This window comes from Lonchura striata, chromosome 5, assembly GCF_046129695.1.
Source record: "Lonchura striata isolate bLonStr1 chromosome 5, bLonStr1.mat, whole genome shotgun sequence".
Taxonomy (NCBI): domain Eukaryota; kingdom Metazoa; phylum Chordata; class Aves; order Passeriformes; family Estrildidae; genus Lonchura; species Lonchura striata.
The window spans coordinates 23852037-23872705 of record NC_134607.1 but is presented as its reverse complement, the minus strand read 5'-3'; the positions used below and the strand labels follow the sequence as shown (position 1 = coordinate 23872705).

The window sequence follows — 20669 nt, the reverse complement described above, 5'->3', positions numbered from 1 at the left end:
CCAAGCCCTCCCATCCTCTGCCTTACCATGAACAGAGTCCAGCTTAGCCCTAAGGAGCAGCAAGTGAGGCTGGGTTATCAGGGACAAAGCCTGACACAAAGCCTAATTCAGGGGATCTGCTTACTTCTCTTTTCCTTCACATGGGCTAACTACCCATCAGCTATAAAGCAAGCAGAAAGGAAATAACTTCCTCGCACTAAGGAAAATTAACTTAGTGCATAAAAAAGGCTGAAAAATGGGAAATTTAACTGGCTTGAGGAGGGTCACAACCTTGTCTGCTTAACCTAGGCTTGGAGGAAGGCTTATATTGAGGAATACTCATGCATCACCTCCCCGACCACGCTAGGGCCAGGCTTGCTCTCTGCTTGCCCTGGACCAGCCCTTTCAAGGAAAAGGGCTGTGCGGGCCTCTGGCTGCCACAGCCCAACACTTACCTATGAAAGGGCTGTGCAGAGCAGAAAAAGCCTTTGCGAATCTCTGAGATCAACTGAGGAGACAGAAAAAGGCTCCTTGCAAACCCTGGAGAGTCCCACTGTATTTGCAGAAACAGATGAGGTGCATGTCCCAGGAAGCACAGTAGGCAGGCACTACAAGTACAGTGTTAATGCTGCATCTTCTAGCAGAGTTTCTCTCCTGGGGCTGGCCCCAAGTGATTTGCTAGAGATGCTCTTCACACCCACTCACTCACATCTCACACTGCACAGCTCTCACCACACCCGTGTTCTCATTTTACCACTCTGCCACCATGGTGCACTTCATTTTGGCCAGCTATCAGGGCTGTGCAGAGGCTCAGCAGCAGCTCTCCTGTGCTGTGCCATGCCCTGCCCTGCTGTCACTATGAGTACAGCCTCCTCTTCCTTCCAGCAAAGGAACGTGGTGCCAGGCAAACCAGCTTCCTCTGGATTTCAGCCTGGTTTTCCAGAGGGACAAAAATCAAGAAGACGCACTTTTACTTGGAACAAACTTTTTTAAAATTTATTTTATAGATCACACCAGCCTGAGTGATCTGTAAATGCTGGTCACAAAAGAGAGATCACACCACCTCCTTTGCACAAATTGAAGTGAACCTTCTTTCAGTCTCGGCAGTCTCCTTCATTTGGAGCACAAGGAATGGAGAAAGAGAAAACCGCCTGGAGCTCCCTGCTCCCCTCGGAAGCAGAGAGCAGTGAAATCAGATGCAGTTTGATGCTGCTACAGGGCCATAAGACAAACAAGCCAGGCCCTCGTGCCCTGCTTAGCCACACCTCACACCCCCTCAACAATGCGGGTGCTATTAGTGTTGTAGCCGCCTATAGTTCCTCCCTCGCCAGGAGAGTGCTGGTATTTAGGCACATAGCTTGGAAAAGGACTGTCTGACCTCCCGCTTCCACCCACTGCAGTCTCTAAGGCAAAGGACCCTGGTCTCCAAACCATGTTTCACCTCTCCCGTGCTGCTTAATGCTCTTGGAGTGCTGGTGTTGGCAGCGGGAGATGCGCTCTGCCACTCAGCCGGCCTGGAAGCCTACCCTGAGTCACAAGGTAAGCTGCAATGAACTCCACACAGGTGACACAGTGGAGGAACAGGAACAGCCCACTAAGGAGGGACAGAAAATTTGCAGTCTCTCTCTGATTAAAACAGAAGTCCTTCATTGGAGGAGGAAGCCCTCAGAGAAACCGAGCCTGACCACTCCTGCTGGGGGGAGCCATGATTTGCTGAGGCTGCCGCCTCCTCCTCAAAATGCTGCCATGCTCCCAGAGCTCACCATAAACTGGCAGAGGATCATTCCTGTCCTCACCAAAGCCAAGGGAGGAGGCAGGGTTAGAAGAAAAGAGATCAAAATAAGCAGGGAATCAATCACTTGAAAAACTGATTAAATGGTTAAAAAAACCATTCTAACAGTAATTTGTAAACTGTCCTTGCAGGGCCTTCTTGGAGAAGCCAGAATTTCTCAGTAAGAAAAATAAAATCTTAAAAAAAAATAAGTGAAAGTCAGAAAAATTACCATGTACTTCCAACGTTGAAAGCACTTCTATAAATTTGGTACCAATTTGTCACTGCCCTCTTTGGCCAAGAGGGGGGAAGACAAATCCTGCATCTGCCATGGCAAAGTTTGGCCAGTGAGTTCCAAAAAGGTTTTGGATATCTTGGAGTAAACAAAATCAAGGGGAGGTCATGTTAGCCTGATGTCTCTGTTCCAAAGGTATCTTACCACCTGTGACCTCTGTCCGTCGAGGTGAGAAGGCTTTCTCTGGCTCAAGGGACGGACTGAGTGCTCCTGCACTGTTCTTAATACTGTCAGTGGAGCTGCTGCAGCCTTGGGAGGCAGGTTAGATGTGCTCCAATGTGCACTGAACAAACACTAGGAAAAGCAGCACGGTGGGAAGGGGAACTGGGTGGGTAAATGCCTGCCCATTTAACTCTGTTGCTAGTTAAAATTTTAAGTGCTTTCAACATTATTTGAGGATATTGAGCATAGGATCCCTGAACTTAACATCAACAACTGCTTTCCAATTTGTTTCCCTCTTAGATATCTTACTAAAGAACTTTCTCACCATCTCCTTCAAACTTCAGTCATTACAACATTAAATTAAATCCACTTAGAAATAGTTTAAAAGGGAGGGAATCCAAACCATGTTTGGCACAAGGCCACAGTGATGATGAAACAATGCTCCATGGAGCCATCCTAAACAACCTGTTTTAACCTATGCAAGTCTGAAATTTCAGGCATCTGATAATCCCTGGATCTGAGACAGCAAATAGGGGAGAGCAGCAAGTCCTGTGGACAGAAAGGGGTGAGGGAGGAGGGAGGCAACTAACTGGCTCTTCGCAGCTCTATCCAGACTCCCCTCTCATCTTCATGCACACAAAATATAATAAAAACTAATAAGAATAAAAACTAAGCCCATGATGTACAAAAATGTGTCGACAGGGGGAGGAGGAAGGTGTCAGTTACTCAGTTCTGTCTTACCACCTTCATTAGCTTATAAATTATGCTCCTCTCCATTGCTTCGTGCAGGGAGGAGGGACGATTCTTCTGCAGCCAATCTGCTGGGATGGGTTTTGGTTTACGCTGCTCTGGATGTTTTGGATAAGAAATGAAGGGATGGGGAGGAATTCTTCAGAGAGAGGAGAAATAAGAAATTCAGCAGCCACTGGCAGGAGTCACACAGGCTCCCTGAGATTTCACTTTATGGCGCTGACCCCCACGTCGACGGCCTCCTCCTCCGACTTTTGACTGAAAAACAAGACCGACTTTAGTGCAAAGCAACCCCTCTGTTGGGACATCAAAACAGCAGGAATTCAGATGGATCACACACACATTCAGACAGCAGCAGGGCAGCTGTGACTGATCAGCTTTCTACCACTGCAGGAAGGAGATAAGGCAGGAGGGAGACAGACACACCATGAGGGAAGGAGGAGAGACAGATGCACCAGGAAGTTTTGCCCTTCGAGCTGGGAAGAATTTGATTTCCCAAGTTTCTAAATGCTTCACTCTCATGAGAGCCAGCAAGTGCCATGGGGCTCAGCATACAGGAAATCAAAGCCTCAGGCTCCCTTGACTTTGTACAGAATTGAAGGAGAGCCCCCCACCCCCTACCATGGCTCTCAGGCTCGCCTGACTCTTTTCCCAACCTCAGCAAACCCACTGTTTCTCTTTGAGAGCAGCCAAATACCTTATTGCCCTCACGGATGTGGGGCTCTTCATCCAGTGCAGGCTGAGGGGATGCAGCAAGGAGAGAGAGGAAGATGTAAGCAAGAACAAAAGCAACCCAGGGCCTTAGAGGAGAGGGATGAAGCAAAGAATGAGCTGGGACCACTACTTACAACCACAGTGACGCTACAAAAAGACAAGGACAGGATAGAGGACTGGTGTGAAGCCCTAGGGATATGCAGAGGGAGAGAACCCCTGCCAAGGGGGCCTCCTTTGATGAGCAGTCTGGCTCAAGAGGGTGAGATTTGACCATGGCAACTAATATAGCTAGAATTAAGAAGGGGAACACTGTCACTTGATGGTTGGTTCCTGAACCCTTCACTTCCCGAGGAAGGAACAAGGAGGGGACCTTTCTTCTATCAGTAATAAAACTGATCAGCAGTTTTATTACTGATAGAAAAATTGCTGTGAGAATTGAGTTTCCATTCCCTTCAGGCCAGAAAGGCTAGGTATCTTCCATGGACAAGCTGAACTGAGAAGTCCTAACCAAAAAAACAACCTGGATGCATTTCTCTAAAGATAAATTTAAAGCCTTTCCTTCTTCTTGGATGTCCCCATCCTTATTTTTCGACACAGTACATGACCTGTGCCTAATACTTAGGTTGTAATTTTTCTAGTGTAGGGATATTCTACCTCTCATTCAGATACTGAAGACTTGTTCTATGACTGGTTGTTGTATGTTTCACTAGTTCAGCTACTGGGTATATAGAGACACTTGCTTCACTGTGCACATTGTCAAAGCAGTGAAACAGGTTGCCAAGGGAGGTTGTGCAGTCTTCCCCCTTGGGAGGTTTTTAAGTCACGACTGGATAAAACCCTGAACAACCTGGTCTGACCTCACAGCTAATCCTATTTAGAGAAGGAGGTTAGACTATATATTTCCTGAGGTCCAACCTGAATTGTCCCAGTACCCTGAACTGCAGTCTGTTGAAGGTCAGCCATGGGAGTCATCCAGTCATCAGAGAATTATGATTCCTGCTGTAAGAGTACTTACATTTCTATTTGTTCCTGTGGCAAGGTGAGTTCGAGATATGAGGGGATAATACTTGTGCCCTTCCTCCAACAGGTGAAACCATGACACAAATAGCTAGGACAGACATGGTTATTTTCTTCACTTACCAATGGTTGCAGGGCAGTAGGTGTCAGTGGTGCTGCAGCTGTTGAGGGGGCCTCATCCCCAGCTGCTGGGCCTCCAGCTGCCATCCCAGCAGCAGGAACACCATCCTCTCGTTTCGTAACAGCTCCCTTCTTTGTTGACTGCATCTTGATTTGCTGTGGTTTGGAGTTCATTGGTGAGTTATTGGTGGTCTGGAGTAGCTACAAATTGCAAAGGGAGAGGCCAAACTCAGCATTGAAATAGCTGGCTGATCTGGCAAGGTTCAGTGTTGCTTTTTATAAAAAGCCTCAGGAGAATTTGTAAAAATAACCATAAGGACAAGAATGCAGCAGCAGCAGCTGTTTGAAGAAACCTAGACCTCTGATCTTCTACCCTTGGAAAGGACCACTTGGCTGAGGTGACTAACCTCCACAACATGTTTCAAATGGACCAGCTACAAGATGTCAGAAAGAGACTGAGCCTTAAGAACCAGCAGCATATGGCTCAGCCCCTCCCTTTACATTCCCTCATTCACACCAGCTAAAGACCCACCACATGACAAAGCACACTGGTCATCCTTGACCCATGTCAGGCCTGATGCTTGTGGTTGAAGCACAGCCTCTTCCCTCAATCTTTCAGAGCTATCTTGATTCTCCTGGCTTCGCAGTGCAAGAAGTAGCTAATGGGCAAAAGCAAGTGGGACTCGGCAGCCTTTACCTTAGTGATGGTACCCACAGCTTTGGTGCGGCCTTCCCGGAAGACCAGCCGCTGGTCTATATGTAAATATTCCGGGGTTTTGATGAAGCGGAAGTGCACCGTGGCTTTGTCCCCTGTCCGCAGGCAGTCCTTGTCCATGCTGAGAATCGTGGCCGTCTGACGGATGCTGCCACAATGCACTGTGAACATAAAGCACAGAGGCTTTCAGCAGCCAGGCCCATTATGGAACAAGCTTCAGAGACATCTGAGCAGCTCCTCACCCTACAGCAAAGTTTGTATGGGTCACACAGCTGCCTTTGTTCCATCCCAAAAAGAACATGCATATAAGCTAGAACAGCTGCCTTCAAATCCTGCCTGTCCTGAAGCACCCTCAACAGAATCCTACACACCAAGCAGCTGGGCTAGAGGGCAGGACCCAAAATGAGCATCAGCCCTTTCCACCAACATTTGAAAGTGGAGAATCTTTGCACCATGGAGATACAGCACAGGCAGACTCCAGGTACATTTGAGAGCACACATCTCCTTTTTACCTTATAGCCCCCACAACTCTCCTCTGTAAGCTCCCTTCCACAATGCTGGGAAAGGCAAAACTAGGAACTGTGACATATATTCAGGTTGGCAGAGACATCAGGAGCAAAATTATATTGTGCTAGATCTGATACAAAATGCTACCACTGGGAAACAAAGACAACACTGACACACATACCCATGGCCTGGTATCGTGGGCTGATGGTGGTGGGGTGATGGAGCACCAGAATCTCTGCTTCAAACTCCCACGATGCTTGTGGATTCAGGCGTGGTGATACCATTACCATGCCTTTCCGTATAGAAGAACGCTTGATCTGAAAAGCAGAGACACAAAAAATCTTAGCATAATTCTCTAGAGAAGAAATCTACTGCTCTGGCTGATTGCATCCAGCAGAATCCTAAGGGATTTCAGAGATACTACCTCATGCCCAGCAAAAGGCAAAGCAAGAGCTGCATAGCTGTATGTTATGTATAGGATATTATGTAAAGGTTGCAAAAATCAAATTCAGTTGAAGTTTATAAAGAAGCTTTAAGGCACTGGAAATGCTGGACACATTTACCTCACTGATCCTTTAAAAGCAAAACAAACATCCTGGTTGCACATTATCCAAGAAAACAATCTCTCCTAAATAATGAGATCTGTTAATATAACATGATAAACCCGGACACATGAAGTATGGTGTAGCTTAAAATATATCCCCTTAAAATCAGTGCAGCTTCTATTGACAGAAACCTTTTGCAAGAAGAGTCGTATCAAATTTTGCTGATTTTTAAATCCCAAATCATGCAGCTGGTCCTACAAGCAAGAGGAGTAGCATAAATACACTGTGCAGGCTACTAATGCAGTTCCAGCACAAAAGGAGACTTTTCTTGCAATGCCTCCACTTTCTTAGCTATCTCCAACATCATTATCTAGTGGCATTGCTATCCCCTGGCAGTTCCTCGGAGGAAAAACTTGGATGTGGAACCACAAAGGTTCTATGGGATTCCATTCAACTGCAACATGAGGAAGCTGATGTTTGTAGAAACAGCCTTACTGCAGCTGAACTCCAAGAATACGTGAAAATTAAGAGAGCAGTTCCTGTTCTGGGGGTCTAGAGGAGATCATCTCACCTTCTTCAAGGCAAAGGAGGCAGTCTGGCCTCCCCGCACCTCCTTGACGGGCATCCTCTTGCGGTGGATGGACTTGACAGCAATAGGGAGGAAGTTGCCAAGGGGATCTGGCCCCAGCAGCAGAGTGTCATTTAGCTTGATCAGCCCTCTCAGTGTCGTCCCAGAGACAACTGTTCCTACACCCTATACCAAGAAAGAAAAACCAGTAATTGTGGTTACTCTACCAGGCCAGCAGAAGAGTTCTAGAACTCTCCTCTCTAGAGAAGATACCTTCTTCAGCCTAAAAGAAGGAACAGAATATTCTTCCAAATACTAGGCCCCTTACCGGGACAGAGTAAGTATCGTCTATCTGGAATTCTGCTGGTTCTTCTTCCCTGTAACTGGTCCGTGGAGACAAGAGATTAAGAAACATCTTCAGCAAATCTAGATTCTCCCCAGTAACATTTGAAATCTGGAAAATTGGGCACATCCTGTAAAGGAAAATTGATGAAAATTGAGTTAGTTCACCTTCCTACCTGGCTTTCTACATGTAGGGAGACATCCAAAATCTTGGGACTAATTCAATATACTGTGCTAGAAAGGGAGAGCCTGGCAAGCAGTCAGATGCACAACACCCCATGTTTGAAAGCCTGCAACATTGCCTCTGCCTTCCAATGACATTTGGGAAAAGGTGTAAGGTTCTGAAGAAAGGATTGCAGGAAGCTGAATGCCCTGCTGTCTTCTGCAGACTGCCCAGGAGTAGCCTCTCATTTCTGCCTCAGAGAGGGGAATACAAGCAGGTCAGCCTCAAAATCAACACACTCTTATGGAACACACTCCACATGGCAGATGCAACCTTCACACATCTAGACAATGGGACTCTCTAAATCTCCTCACCCAGTCTCCACATAGGATTGAAAGAGAAATGATTCTCCTCTACTCCCGTTACCTCTCTGAGCTGAAGTTGGAGGCTGTTACAATGACATCATCCTTGCTCTGAACCAGCACGGGAATCTTCCTGCACCCTGGGGACTTCAGCAGTCGCTGTAACAGCTTCAGGGTTTCTTAAAGGGTGAAATGAATATTGTTAGGGCAGCATCTCCCCTCTTTACAAATCACTTTTGTGGGGTCTCTCCCCAAAGGGAGATGGGTGCTCTGGCCACAGATAAGACAGGAGAAGATGGCTAAAGGTGAGACTGTGAGTTTGCTGCAGTCTAGGTAGGACTTAGGAGCCATTCCATCTTCCACTTCACGCCAGCTAGCCTGCTGCCAAGCAACACTATACACGAACAGACAGACAAGTTTGCAATGCTGTGAAGTAGGCATTTTGTAGCTGTCTATTAGTAGCTTTAAGCAGTCTTTCTAGAAAGGATTTTTCATAGTGAATTAATTGAAAATCAGGACTCAGTGACAGAAATATTTGAGATTATGCAAATTGCAAATCTATTCTGACCAAACACATCTCAATACATTTTTCCTGGCAGTCAACTTGCCATAAGAGGCTGGAGAAGCATGAAAGAGGTAAAGATTATAATCATAGACTAGAACACTGTACGTGGACCATATTCAGAAATCAGTGTTTTAGGATAAATCTCATGGCTCCAATTTTCAGCTTTTGCCTCTTTATAACTTATTTCCTAGGCCTCATATCCAGCAGCCAGCAGAGGCATTACCTGATGCACTAGTATCAACCTCCTACAAAGTGCCTGACAATAAATAAAGAAAAAACAGAAAAGGGTAATAAGGGCTTAAAAGAGCAAATAATTACTGTTCGACAATTGTCATCCAATTAGACTAGTTTTTGTAAACAAGTGATTGCCTATGGGAAAGTAATGTTTTGGATACAGAAACACAAACATCTAATCAGGCCACCTGCTCTTCACAGATATACGTGAGTCAAATCTTGAGTCTATTTACTTTAAACAGAGCATGTCACGGGAGTAGCTTCTCCCAAGAGCAGCTCTTCTCTCCTCACGCTGAGCCAAAGGCTCTCCTTCCTTCCCAGTTATTATCTTATGGTCAGGCCTTACATTTATTTGCCAAACATCTAGTATAGAGAGATACAGATTATCTTCTGATCACATGCATCTATTTGCCTGAAACATATTTAGGATTTTTATAGTAATGCATTGAACTACAAACAGTACTAGGAGAATTCACTTCCCTGATTCTTAGGACTGATTATTTAAAAAACCTCATTGCTCCAATTAACCACAGCATGTTTCTGAAGGCATGAGAAATGCTTCAAGACAATTTAAAAAATGAGGAATAGGTCACAGACTGAAAAAACATCATGCATGGGTTAATGGGACACTGCTGGGGTTAGAGGTGCTTCTTTAACTCTGCTGAGAAAAAAATCACTAGCCCATGCTACTTGTTGCCATCCCTGTTTGTGTCTAGTCCTGCCTCCCATCCTGCTACCATAGCCTACATATGTAGCTGCTTCAAACCATGATTTGCTAAGTGTTGGTTAGTTGTTCAGACAAGAGGAAGGAGCTGCTGTAGTTATGCCAGCATACCTGAGAAGTGCCCAGGTGAGCAGGAGGTAACAAGCAGCTGCCCCTTCAGTAACAGCAGGGGGAGATCAAGTCCAATCACAGCTTAAAATCACACTCAAACTGTGGGCCAGGAGGAAGGCAGCTTTCAAAAGAACTTCCAGACTTTTCCTCCAGCTTTAAATATTCCGTGAGAAAGCAAAGCCCAAACCCCAACTGTATGCTGCTCCTCTTAGAGCTCAATTAAACAAACACTTTACTACAAAAGTGTAGCAAACACTTTTTGGGCTGCTGAGTCCCCAGGGTGGGTAATTTTGACAGTGAGTGTAAGTCAACCATCTGCAAAATGAGCAAGGGAAAATGGTAGATTTCTGGACGGTGTTTAGGATGCAATCAGAACCAGATTAAGCAGCTTTCTTCCAGCAGTAATTCCTGAACCCAAGCAGAGGACAGCAACACATACAGAGGTAAGAAACAGCCCTGGAGAGAGCCTGTAAGACTCACCTTGCAGGATATTGGCAGGGCACATGTCAATCTTGGTCACCACAACAAAGACAGGAACGTTAAGTGCAAGTGCCAGGCCTAAGTGCTCCTTGGTCATTCCAACAATCCCAGCATTACTCCCAACCTACACCAGGGATATAAAATACATGGATGTCAATGTTCCTTCTGCAGTAAGCTGGAATACAGAGAAGGTCTTGTGTCAGACATGCAGTAGACTGTGGTTAGGTTGTAGATGTGCCACTGGGGCCATATGATCAGACCCAGCTCATCTCAGATGCCACTGGACACTGGCAGAGGACTGACTCATTTCTCCCCAGTTTTAACAAGGTTTTCTAAAATTCAGAAATCTTTCCATTTTCAAGAATCACAAACCTTGGGTTTGTCTGGGACTAACAGTCCTGGGGCACATGCCTCACAGTACAGGACAGATAGCCACAGAGGCTTCTGCTCTCCTATACTGTGAGATGCTGCCTCCCTCCAAAACCCCACAGGTACTTTGCAACAGGAAAAAAGGCTAAGGCTGCTAAAGCTGTGAACAACCCCACTCCAGCTGGTATGGTCCATCTTTCTTGCTACCTACCATAAGCATGCAGAAGTCAGGTAAGTGGCCGGTCATGCCAAACACGGTGGTTTTCAGGTATTTTTCGTGACCAGCCAGATCAATGAAAGTAATGACCTTGGTGGATTTCTCACAGATCTTTGTCCATTCCAAGCTGCCACCGTGGCTGTCAGGTTTGTTCACCACGTTGCCCTCGCTGTCGAAGCCCAGAATGTCATTGCCCACACTGCTGGTGCGACCTGACTCAATCTCGTGCTTGTGGCGGAAGAGCTTTTGCCGAGCAAAGCCCCGGCCATTGTCTAACTCGCCGTGAGTCAAGACACCCAGCAAGGTGCTCTTCCCTGCGTCCACATTGCCAACCACTGCTACCCTGCAGGGGAAAGGAAAAGAAGCCCAGTAAAATATGGTACCTGAAGAAATGAACAAGTGATCCAAAAAACCCAAACATCACTGCTCTTGAAAACAACTGACTTTTGCTCCCTATCCTTCAAACAGAGACTAGAGAATGTTAGAGCTTCGCAAACAGAGATTCTTTTACAGTTATTAACTAATAGTGGAGATCCCAGACTCTGGGGACCAGGATTTGGAAGACTGTGGAAACATGTCACTGGTGTCCAAAACATAGTCAACTGAATGTGATGCTGCTTGATGCCACACAAAGTGTTTCTATTCCAACTCCTTGTCTCTGCAATCCAACATAAACACTGTGGCAACTCAAAAGGAAGACTAAATTCCAACTTGGTCTAGAACACCTCTGCCTTTCTCACATTTCTTATGCTGCAACAGCACCAAGTGCTAAAAAGAGCACAAAAATTAAAACTGTTGTTCCCAGAAACGGATAAGCTCAAAAAAAAAGTGAAATACTTTAGGAGGAAGTCATGTCCTATAGCAAGTTCTTTCTTTGATGAATGTGGCTATTATGGCTGTTGGCAAATGTTGGAAATCCTCTCCATCCGGGTCTGGGCAGACTCTCAAGTCACGTTATATAAGCTAGTATATGTCTATTAAAAGGTGACTTGGATCATCACAGTCTTGGAACAGAACTGAATCCTCTGTCAAAAGTATTGTCTTCCAGTAGTGTGCATATATACACATACATACAGCCACATGTGCACACGTGACTCTCCTCTGGCAACAAAGCATACTAAAAGATGCCCTCAACTGTGAGGCTGTCACCCAGAGAGCAACAGCCCTCTGCTAAACACAGGCAAATTTCCACCAACAGTTTGCTCACAAAGGAGACAGCAACATCAACAAAAAGGCAATTTCATCAGCAAGGAGTGGTCAAGCACGACTCCCTTTGTGGGGTAGCTCCAACACCCAGACCCGAAGCGGCGTTGCTGGCTCAGCACCCACGCACTGCTCACACGGTAAAAATGCAGCTGAGCTGCTGACTAACACTGTCTCCACCCGGCTCCTCACCTGACCTCCAGGAAGTCGTTGTCACCCACACGTTTCCGAACGAGGTAGTCGCGCACCTTGCCCCCGGCCTCCTGGTGCTCCCTCAGGAGGATCACATCTGCCTCAATCTGCTCTGCCATGCTCTTCAACGTGGCATAGGACGCCTCCATGTCTGCCTCACTCAGCCCGTACTCAGTCCCATCTGGTGTGGTGTGGAAGAGACAAAGGGCAGTTAGTGAGCAGCACCTTGCAGCAGGCAGCAGCACTGTCATCCTGCCTGGGACCTTCGTACCCATCGGGATTTATATGTGGACTGGAGATGTCAGCCATGTACACGGAGTAAACGCGCTTGGCCCAAAATAAAAAGGGGTGGTCTTCACTCTGATTCTTAAAAGACACTAGAAAACCACCATCTTTCATCTAGATGAAACTAGAGGAGTTTTCTTCATAATTTTTACAAGCAAATACATAGGGATTGGCAAGAAAGTCACATTTCTGTCTCATTCCCTTACTTCACATGCTGATGGTATTTTATGTCCTTCAGTCAGATAAAGTATCTCTTACATTGCAAGAAGAGGTAAAGCAATAAAAAAAGAAAAGCTCTGAGTGAATCATCACCACAATTAGCCAGTAAATGTGGCATTGCTTCCTCTGAGCAGCTCACCCAGGCAAAAGAGCTGACAGTCAGAGCATGCCAGTGGGTAACTATCTAGACAAGGTCAAGGCCATCACTGTCTTTTTCCTAATCCAGGTGCTGGGAAGGCGCACAGATTTGACCCCAGAATCTCCTCTGTGGGTAAAAAATTCCCACAAAACAACAAACAAAGGTGGAGAGCCACACTGCACCCAGATGACCAAAGTTATTGCCATGTGTACGTGATCATAATCATGGCTGACTCATTGGCTGGTAAGCAGGAACTGCAGTTTGCATGAACTTATCAGCATTTTAATTACTGCCCAGCTCCAAAACTAGCAGAGTTACTGGGTGGTTTCCAACCTTGCTCCTAAGCTGGCTGAAATGGAGGAAATCTAAAACAAGCCTTGGGTTATAGGAGGGGTTATAGGAGGGGAACGAGAAGTAGGGAACAGGAGATGGCAAGACCCAAGGGAGAAAGGGAAAGGTCACTACTTCATCTTCCTATGGCAATCTTCAATTGCTTCTCAGTCAGCTCAGAGTTGGATATCTGGGATTATCAAAATCACAGATGCTAAAAAGGGGATGGAGAAGGAGCAACAGTGGCTAGGGATACCAAAATCTTTTCTCTGTTGAAAATATCCCCATCTTCCTCGACTACACTGCAACCCAAAAAGAAGTCAGAAGTTTAGCCTCATATTTTAAGAAACAAATGCCTACTTCTAAGTAAATAATTGCAACAACCACCAGTTAATACTCTCACAAGGTATCCTAGAAGAAAAAGCAGGTACTAGCCTGTCTAGCTAGATCTCCACTGCAGATGTGCTTATCCCAAGCACCAAGGATACAGTCTACATGTGGGAAGCTTGCTTGGAGGAAAGAGCATAATCCCTGACTGCATGAACACAGGCTATTTAATTATAACTTTTCCTCTATGTTGGCTGCTTCACGAAACTCCAAGAAAACCCAAAAAGCACACAGTTCTGAGGTTACACAGCCCCATCCCTCCATTATTTCAGCCAATCCTGGCAGGGTTTCATATTTTTCCTCAAACACAGCAAATGCCTGATCATGACAACTTCATATTCAGCAGATATCCAGTATACTTGAAACACGCCTTTCACTTTATGATAACCATAGACAATTATTTTATATTCAGAAATTTCTATTTCAAAGCAAGGGCATGTTTTGCCCTTTACCAGCATCAGATGCAAATACTTAAATTGTCAAAAAGAACAAAAATGCAATCCATGCTAACTGCTAAAATCTGCAAAGGCTGCAGTCACACTCAAATTAATATGACAATAAAGGTCTCATGCTGAGCAAAGGAAAACCTTTCCCTCTATAGCAGACACATACTAACACAAAGTCAGCAGCATATATTTTAGCTATGTGAAGTATCTATAATAAATTCCTGTGGGGTAAAAATATGTTATTTCCAACAGAGCAGTGAACAAAATCAGACAGAACAAGACCTTCACAGACATTGAGGACATCTGTACTAAAGCTGTTATTGTAATTTTAGATTCTTTGTCTTTTCCTGGTGTGCTCAGACAAGGTATGTCTTATTTCCAAAAAAGAACTTGCATGATTATAAAAAAAATATGTTTAGCTCCACTACATGAGATAGTTGTTGGCAGGAATAAAATAAAAGAATCTGTCCCACATATTCTGCTATGTTTTATAGACATTTTCAAGTTATTCTGGAAAAATAAGCACTACCTGCAGCAGCAGTCTAGTTAGATGAACTAGGTTTTTCTTATAATTTTAAGATTTTTTGTTGTTTTCCTGGAGAAGCTATACTCACCTGATCCTTGTCCAATGACATAGATGGTCTCCCCACATCCCTCATCAATCCTCTCTGACATCTGCTGGAGCAAACTGTCATACTGCTCTGAAGTTGGACTCACCATCACCAGCTGGAAAAAAAGATTGAATATCCATTTGCAGATGTCAGGCAAACAATTTCAAATCCAGCTTCAGTTACAAGCACAATCAATCTATGTGTTTTACTGAAAGAGAAGTACTCTTTTTCCAGGACCGCTTTGTGGTGGTTTTGTTTTCTTTTTTACACCAGTTTTGCTGACAGCTATTTCCTTGTGCCATGGCACAAGGTTGTTTGTCTGAACTCAGAGTTCATTTATGCAGGAAAATACACTTCAAAGCAAGTAAGAATACCAAGCATCTCATTTTGATGTAACCAATGTTTAAAAGCCACATTTAAGTGAACACTCCAATATGTTTTCATTCAACGAAAACAGAAAGGGGAGCAGATATTTTCTCCACAGAAATTCCTTAGCTGGATACTCCACAGCCTCTGCTGTGAAGAGTGCTGCTGCTTCTCTGAAACATGACTGGACAGCCAGAGAAAGCCAACCAGACCTCACTGCAGAGAACACCTGGGCACCAAAATCCAGAGCATCTTTTAAGTCTTTCACATATTTGATGTCCCCTTCTGTTTTCTGAGGGGGCAGAAGGAAAGGAGAGAACACGAATAAACATTATTTTCAAATTTTAGGTACTTTACACAACAGTGCTGAGGGGCAGACATGCAAAGCAATTTATATGAGCACATCTGGAGGTTTCAGCAGTGGAGAGCTGCAGTTTTGTAGGCCGGCAGCTGTGCTACCAACAAACTTTGACTGCAGCCATTGTAATAATCAAACTTCCTTTGCCCTTCCCTGCAGCAACATCAAGAGAATGAAAAAATAAAACAGAAATAAAGCAGGAAATGAGGACAAGAGAGTGCTTCAGGAATTCTTTTCCTAGAATGGAATAGCACCATTTCTGGCAGAAACCTGCACTGCTCACACAGTACAGCTGAGAAAACTTCCACAGAGCAGCCACAATGGTGGCATGGCAGTGACAGACCAAGCAGACCTCCATCAGCCACTCTACCTGTTCTCTGGCTGCCTCCATGGTTACAAATCTGTTGGTGGCTGAGCATCCCAGTACAGCAGCCTGACAGCTGTAGCAATTGAGATCTACATTTCTGTGAAAAAGGCACTCTTAGTAACAGTTATTAAAGGCTGACACCCACCAAGAGCCCTAAGGGTAGGCACACCTGTGCCAACACTCAGTGACATCCACAGTTGTCCCTACATACACGTCCCAAAATCATACCCAGAAAGAAGCACTTCCCTTCACTAAGCACTGAGACAGAAAGCTATGCTAAATTAGATGTTTGCCTAAAACATATGGTTTAGAGCAGTTGACGATAACATCCTCAAGTCTGCCCAACATTCACTAACACAGCCTGGCTTGCTTAGCACAGTTAACGCAATGTTCAAGGAGAAACTATCTTTACCACCACCATTACACACTTGATGAATGCCTTTTTTGGAAATCTAGAATGTAAAAGAACCCAACCCCCCACAAATAACGTTTAAGCAGCTTCCAAAACCATAGTGACGCGTGCTGGGACACTGAAGCACAGACAGCAGGTGCTGGTTAGAAGATTTTAAGGCTGCCAAAGCAACTTTTTCCACAGATGTTAAGGGTCCTAGACAGCAGGGATGTGTCTGCAAGGGCCAGACAGCTATAAGAGATACAATCACCTTCACGTGCCCCTTTTGGACATATGCCCTACCTAAGCCTTACAACTACTTGGCATGGTCTGCAAAGTGTACCAAAGCACTCTGCTCTGCAAGGTCACAGTCTTTCTATTTCATGCTATAAAATAATGAGTTTTGCTTTTATTAGTTTTCCTTTCAGTTCTGTTTTCCTTTTAGTTTCATTTTCTTCTTGAGGGAAACCACTGGATGTAAATGCACTGACAGTGAAATCAGCAACTGTAGAGAGGTTCAATCCGGGCAGGAATGTATGGCTGTATTTTGATGTGTAGGGTTCATTTTGCCCTGCAAGTACTTTCAGTAATACCTGGATGCACAGCAGACAAGCTCACTCTATAGGACAGTGCACCAGCACAAGCCAGAGACTCAGGAATATCTATTAAACAGGCTGTAACACACACAAAGATCAATAAAATAGCAGGGGCCACCAGCACAGGGCAAATTAACTTCAGTTTCTTCAAGTCTCATCACCAGCTTTGTTTTTCTGAGTCCAAGTGCTTCAGCAGTGTGAGCAGGCAGGGTGTTGTAACAAGTACCAAGGCAGCCAGCAGCTCATTGTACCCTTTCGTCATGTTGCCAGGCAGGAGGGCTGGGGGCCTCAAACAGCACAGGCTCTCTCACATCAGCCCACAACACTGTTCCCCCACACTGCTGCTTTCACTGCCATGCAAAGGTGCTCCTGAAGGGTGTTCCAGTAGCAGACTGCCTCCAAAGTTTACTCCACAGCTGATGAAGCTCATATGACATAGTAGGACATCAAGAGAAGTATCTGTAGATAAAACAGCCGCTTTCATGGATCACACCTTCCAATACCACTCAGTGTTTCTGACAACTGTTTCTGCAGTTGCAGCCTCAGCCGTTGTGTAGTTTCCTGCACCACTGCAAGATGTGACACGCTGCTTTGAAGATCTCTTTAACTTCCTGGATGGAGAGAGCCTGTCCTCTGCCATCTCCTTGGTTGAAGAGAAGCCGTCCATTTTGGCTCCTCTGCTTTTTTTTTTGCTTCTCACCTTTGAGCAAGCCCTCCATGCCTGCACTATGAATGCATGTTTTTAAGAGGCTTTCATGAAGTCAAAAATGTTCACTTTTGTTCTTTCCACTTTGTCAGGCACTGAGCAGTTACCACTAGGAGCCATGAGGGTATAGCAAACTCAGGTTTCCTATAAGGCAAAAAAGTGACAACCAGTTATTGTTTTATTCTTAAGACAGTGGAAAGAAACATCTCACAAGTTTGAAATGCCATCTCTCAAGTCCCCTCCCAGTCTCTGCGGAGAGGTGGTTTTGCCTGCCTCCATGAAGCAGACAAACTGTAAGTATTAAAGACAAACCAAATACTATGTGGTACATAGTGCTGCTCTTTACTAGAAAAACAGAGCTTGATATTTGCACAGCTGGAAAGCCACCATCAGCCATTGAATAGCTGGGGTAGAGGTACCTTCTGTGGTGTCATATTTTGTTTTCTATGCCCTGTAGACATACATTGTTCAGGTGCTATTATGTTCTGTTGTCAATGTAGATCTAATATAAGTATCAGCTTCACTAATAGCCTTGTGTGCTATGGTTTTTGACCTGAAAGTTGATTACTGCTGCAGTGTGCTGGCACTGAAGGGAAAACAAGCACCCATTAAGATCAACATGGTAATGAATTTGTGCTGATGAATGGAACTGTTTCCCTGACCAGCTGACTAGGTGCACTTGATAAGAGAATCCCAAAGTGTTCCCCTCTAAGAAGAGCTCACCTTACGCACAGGAAAGGACTGAGGGAAAAGTATTAACACAGCCATGGGGTGGGTCAGAAGGACCAGGACAGAACTAGCAACTGTCAAACAAATTGATTGCAGTGGGTGTCCCCATTTTAAGTAGGGACTGGAGTGGAATAATTCAACTGGAGAAAAGATGGAGGGGGTGGTGGGGATGGGGTGGGGAGGTCAGGGAGGCACAGGTTAGCTACTGTATTCTCACCCTATGGGATTGCTGTTTTGAGCACACAGTGGGAGATTAACTAAAAGACGGAGCAGAGCTCACAGTTTCAGCTCTCATCCAAGGTGGGGATGAATGAAAAGTCCAGGGAAAAGACAGCAGCTGCACAATGCTGTATAGAAAAGTAAATTATAATAAAGATCAAAAAATTGCTTACCTACCACCTCCACAGCACCTCCAGATTTCTAGGAATGGAAGATAGACTGACACCACAAATGGGAGTTTGTGGGAGAAAAGCACTCTTCGTTCTTTGCTGGAGTTTTGGTCAGGTTCCTGGCTGTCAAGAATCAGTGATGCAGTCCTTGGCATCCTCCCTGGCCCTCTTCCACAGCAGTCACATCCAAGACAAAGCACAGATCAATACTGGCATCCTGTACAAAAATCTTGTCCAGCTCATTAAGGCACGATCAATAGATACTACAGGTTTGATTTGTGTTCTTTACTATCTTACAAGACATCTTCGTAACATTTGTTTTAATACAGTACCATAGTGTAAAATAGCCATTAAAAATAAAAAGGTTTCCATGTACACAGATACATTTCCTCTTTCCTTCTCTGTGTATAGAGGGCAAGAAAGTTCAGGACTCTGGAACAACTTCAGCTGGAAGCATGAAGAGGAGGTATGACAGAAAACAAGGAGGAAACAACAGCTATGCTGACTTCTGGATCACATAATTACAAGCAAACCAAATGAAGTTTTCAGGAGACGTTAGAGTGGGAGATAGCACCACGTACACCAAACCCGTGGCAGCAAAAGGTATACAGTTAAAGAGATCAGCCAGTTAGGAAAAGAAAATAGAAGACAGTGACAGAAGGCAACTAAGGTAGTCTGTAGCAGGCTCTGGCACACACATATTACTACAATGTACCTTCCTACAGGATGGAAGCGACAACTGATTCTGACAGAAATAAGGCCACCACACAGTTTTGTCCCTGGGATCCTAGAAAGGAACTGCACAAGGCGAACAAGCTTTTCTGCGTTGACTTAACCCTGTTTGCAAGAGCAAGGCACCCTTGTCACTAGGCTCTTGTGCTCAAAAGTTACAAGCTCTGACGTCCTTTTAAGATTGTGGAGAAAGTCCCAGGAACTAGTACAACTGGCAGCAGAGATAACTACAGAGACCCAGCGCGGAGGGGGGACGTTGCAGCAGCTGACAGCTCCAAACCCTTCGCTTCCTGAGGCTGCTACACCGGCTGCGGGCTGGCGTTGCCCCCGAGCAGCCGAGGCGGGGAAGGCGCAGGGCGGAGCAGCCTGCCAGCACTCTCCTGTCCCGGCCAGAGTACGGGACAACTTTACTGCGCCTCTCCCGGCCGCCTCGACACGGCACCTCCGGTTCTGCTGCCCGCCCAGGTGATGCTGGGGCCCGGGGAGCGCTCAGGGGAGCCTCCCGTCCCGGCGGAGGCAGGCGGGCCCCAGCCCCCCGCTCTCCTGCGAGAGGTGCGGGGCAGCGGTCAGGTTCGGGGGCAGCCCGCCGCGCACGGCCGAGCGGCGGGGAGGAGAGCAGCGGGGGCCTGGCGGGGTGATGGCGCTCGCCGCCGCCCGCCCCCCCGCCGGGCCTACCTTACTGGTGAGGTCGATCTCCGGCTCGCCGTTGAGCGCCTCGCCGTCCTCGCCATCGAAGGCTGCGCGGAGGGGACAGGCGGCCGCCGCCACGCGAGGCCGTCCGCCCGGGGAGCCGGGCTCCGGGGCGAACATACAGGCCGGCACCGGGGACCCCCCGGGAACCGGGGATCTGCTCCGCTCCGCCGCCGCCATCTTCCCTTCCCTGCCCGGCTCTCCGCCCCGGCACCGCCCCCGGGCCCGCCAAGGCGGCGCCCGCCAATCACCGGCGGCGCAGCGGCTCATTTGCATGTTGCCATGGCGACAGCGGGTGGAGTAATGGTTATTCATGAGAGAGGCCACGCCCCCTCGAAGCGCGCGGAGCCAATGGGAGCAGCACTGCCAGCTCGGCTTGTTTTCTACACATACACACACACACAGCCCAGCCCTCTCGACGTGCGCGGGGCCGGCTGTCCAATAGGAGAGCTGGGCTTCCTGACAAACAACCTTGGCAGCCAATCGAATAAGGGATCTCAAAGGCCTGGGTGGGACTAAGTGCTGCCACAGAGCCCGCCCTAGTGGGAGGGCATTCTCTCGGGATTGCCAGTGAGAAAGAGGCGATTTTTTACTGATAATTGTGTCAGCCAATGGAACAGGGTGGGAGTGCGCCTGGTGTCCCTGCAGTCCGAGGGCCCTCCTGTCTCGGCGCGTCGTGCCGCCAGCTCCTGGGGTTTGCAAAGGATCCCGCCGCACCTACCGCCTCGGGCTCCCTACAGAAAAGCCCTACGCCTGGTCGCCATGCGAGCCCACAGTGTTCAGACCGCCGGCGGGGGCCGCCAGGCAGGACTCCAGCGCCAAG

At 46.5% G+C, this 20669-nt stretch overlaps 1 protein-coding gene across 3 annotated transcripts; it reads right to left on the bottom strand.

The window, feature by feature from the left end:
• Nucleotides 1–947: 947 nt before the first annotated feature.
• GTPBP1 (GTP binding protein 1) lies at nucleotides 948–20044 on the bottom strand. 3 transcript variants are annotated; one of them, XM_021554057.2, is made up of 13 exons: nucleotides 19832–20044; nucleotides 14526–14637; nucleotides 12106–12286; nucleotides 10705–11053; nucleotides 10125–10248; nucleotides 8075–8189; nucleotides 7472–7616; nucleotides 7147–7329; nucleotides 6212–6347; nucleotides 5506–5684; nucleotides 4812–5009; nucleotides 3655–3696; nucleotides 948–3215 (listed from the first exon to the last, which is right to left on the bottom strand). In XM_021554057.2, exons 1-13 carry the CDS (start codon nucleotides 20024–20026, stop codon nucleotides 3123–3125), a joined length of 2052 nt encoding a protein of 683 aa, XP_021409732.1. In that variant the 5' UTR covers nucleotides 20027–20044; the 3' UTR covers nucleotides 948–3122. The 3 variants fall into 3 exon arrangements, with proteins under 3 accessions (XP_021409732.1, XP_021409731.1, XP_021409733.1); XM_021554056.2 differs by having other exon boundaries at nucleotides 948–3696; XM_021554058.2 differs by lacking the exon at nucleotides 3655–3696.
• Nucleotides 20045–20669: the final 625 nt, after the last annotated feature.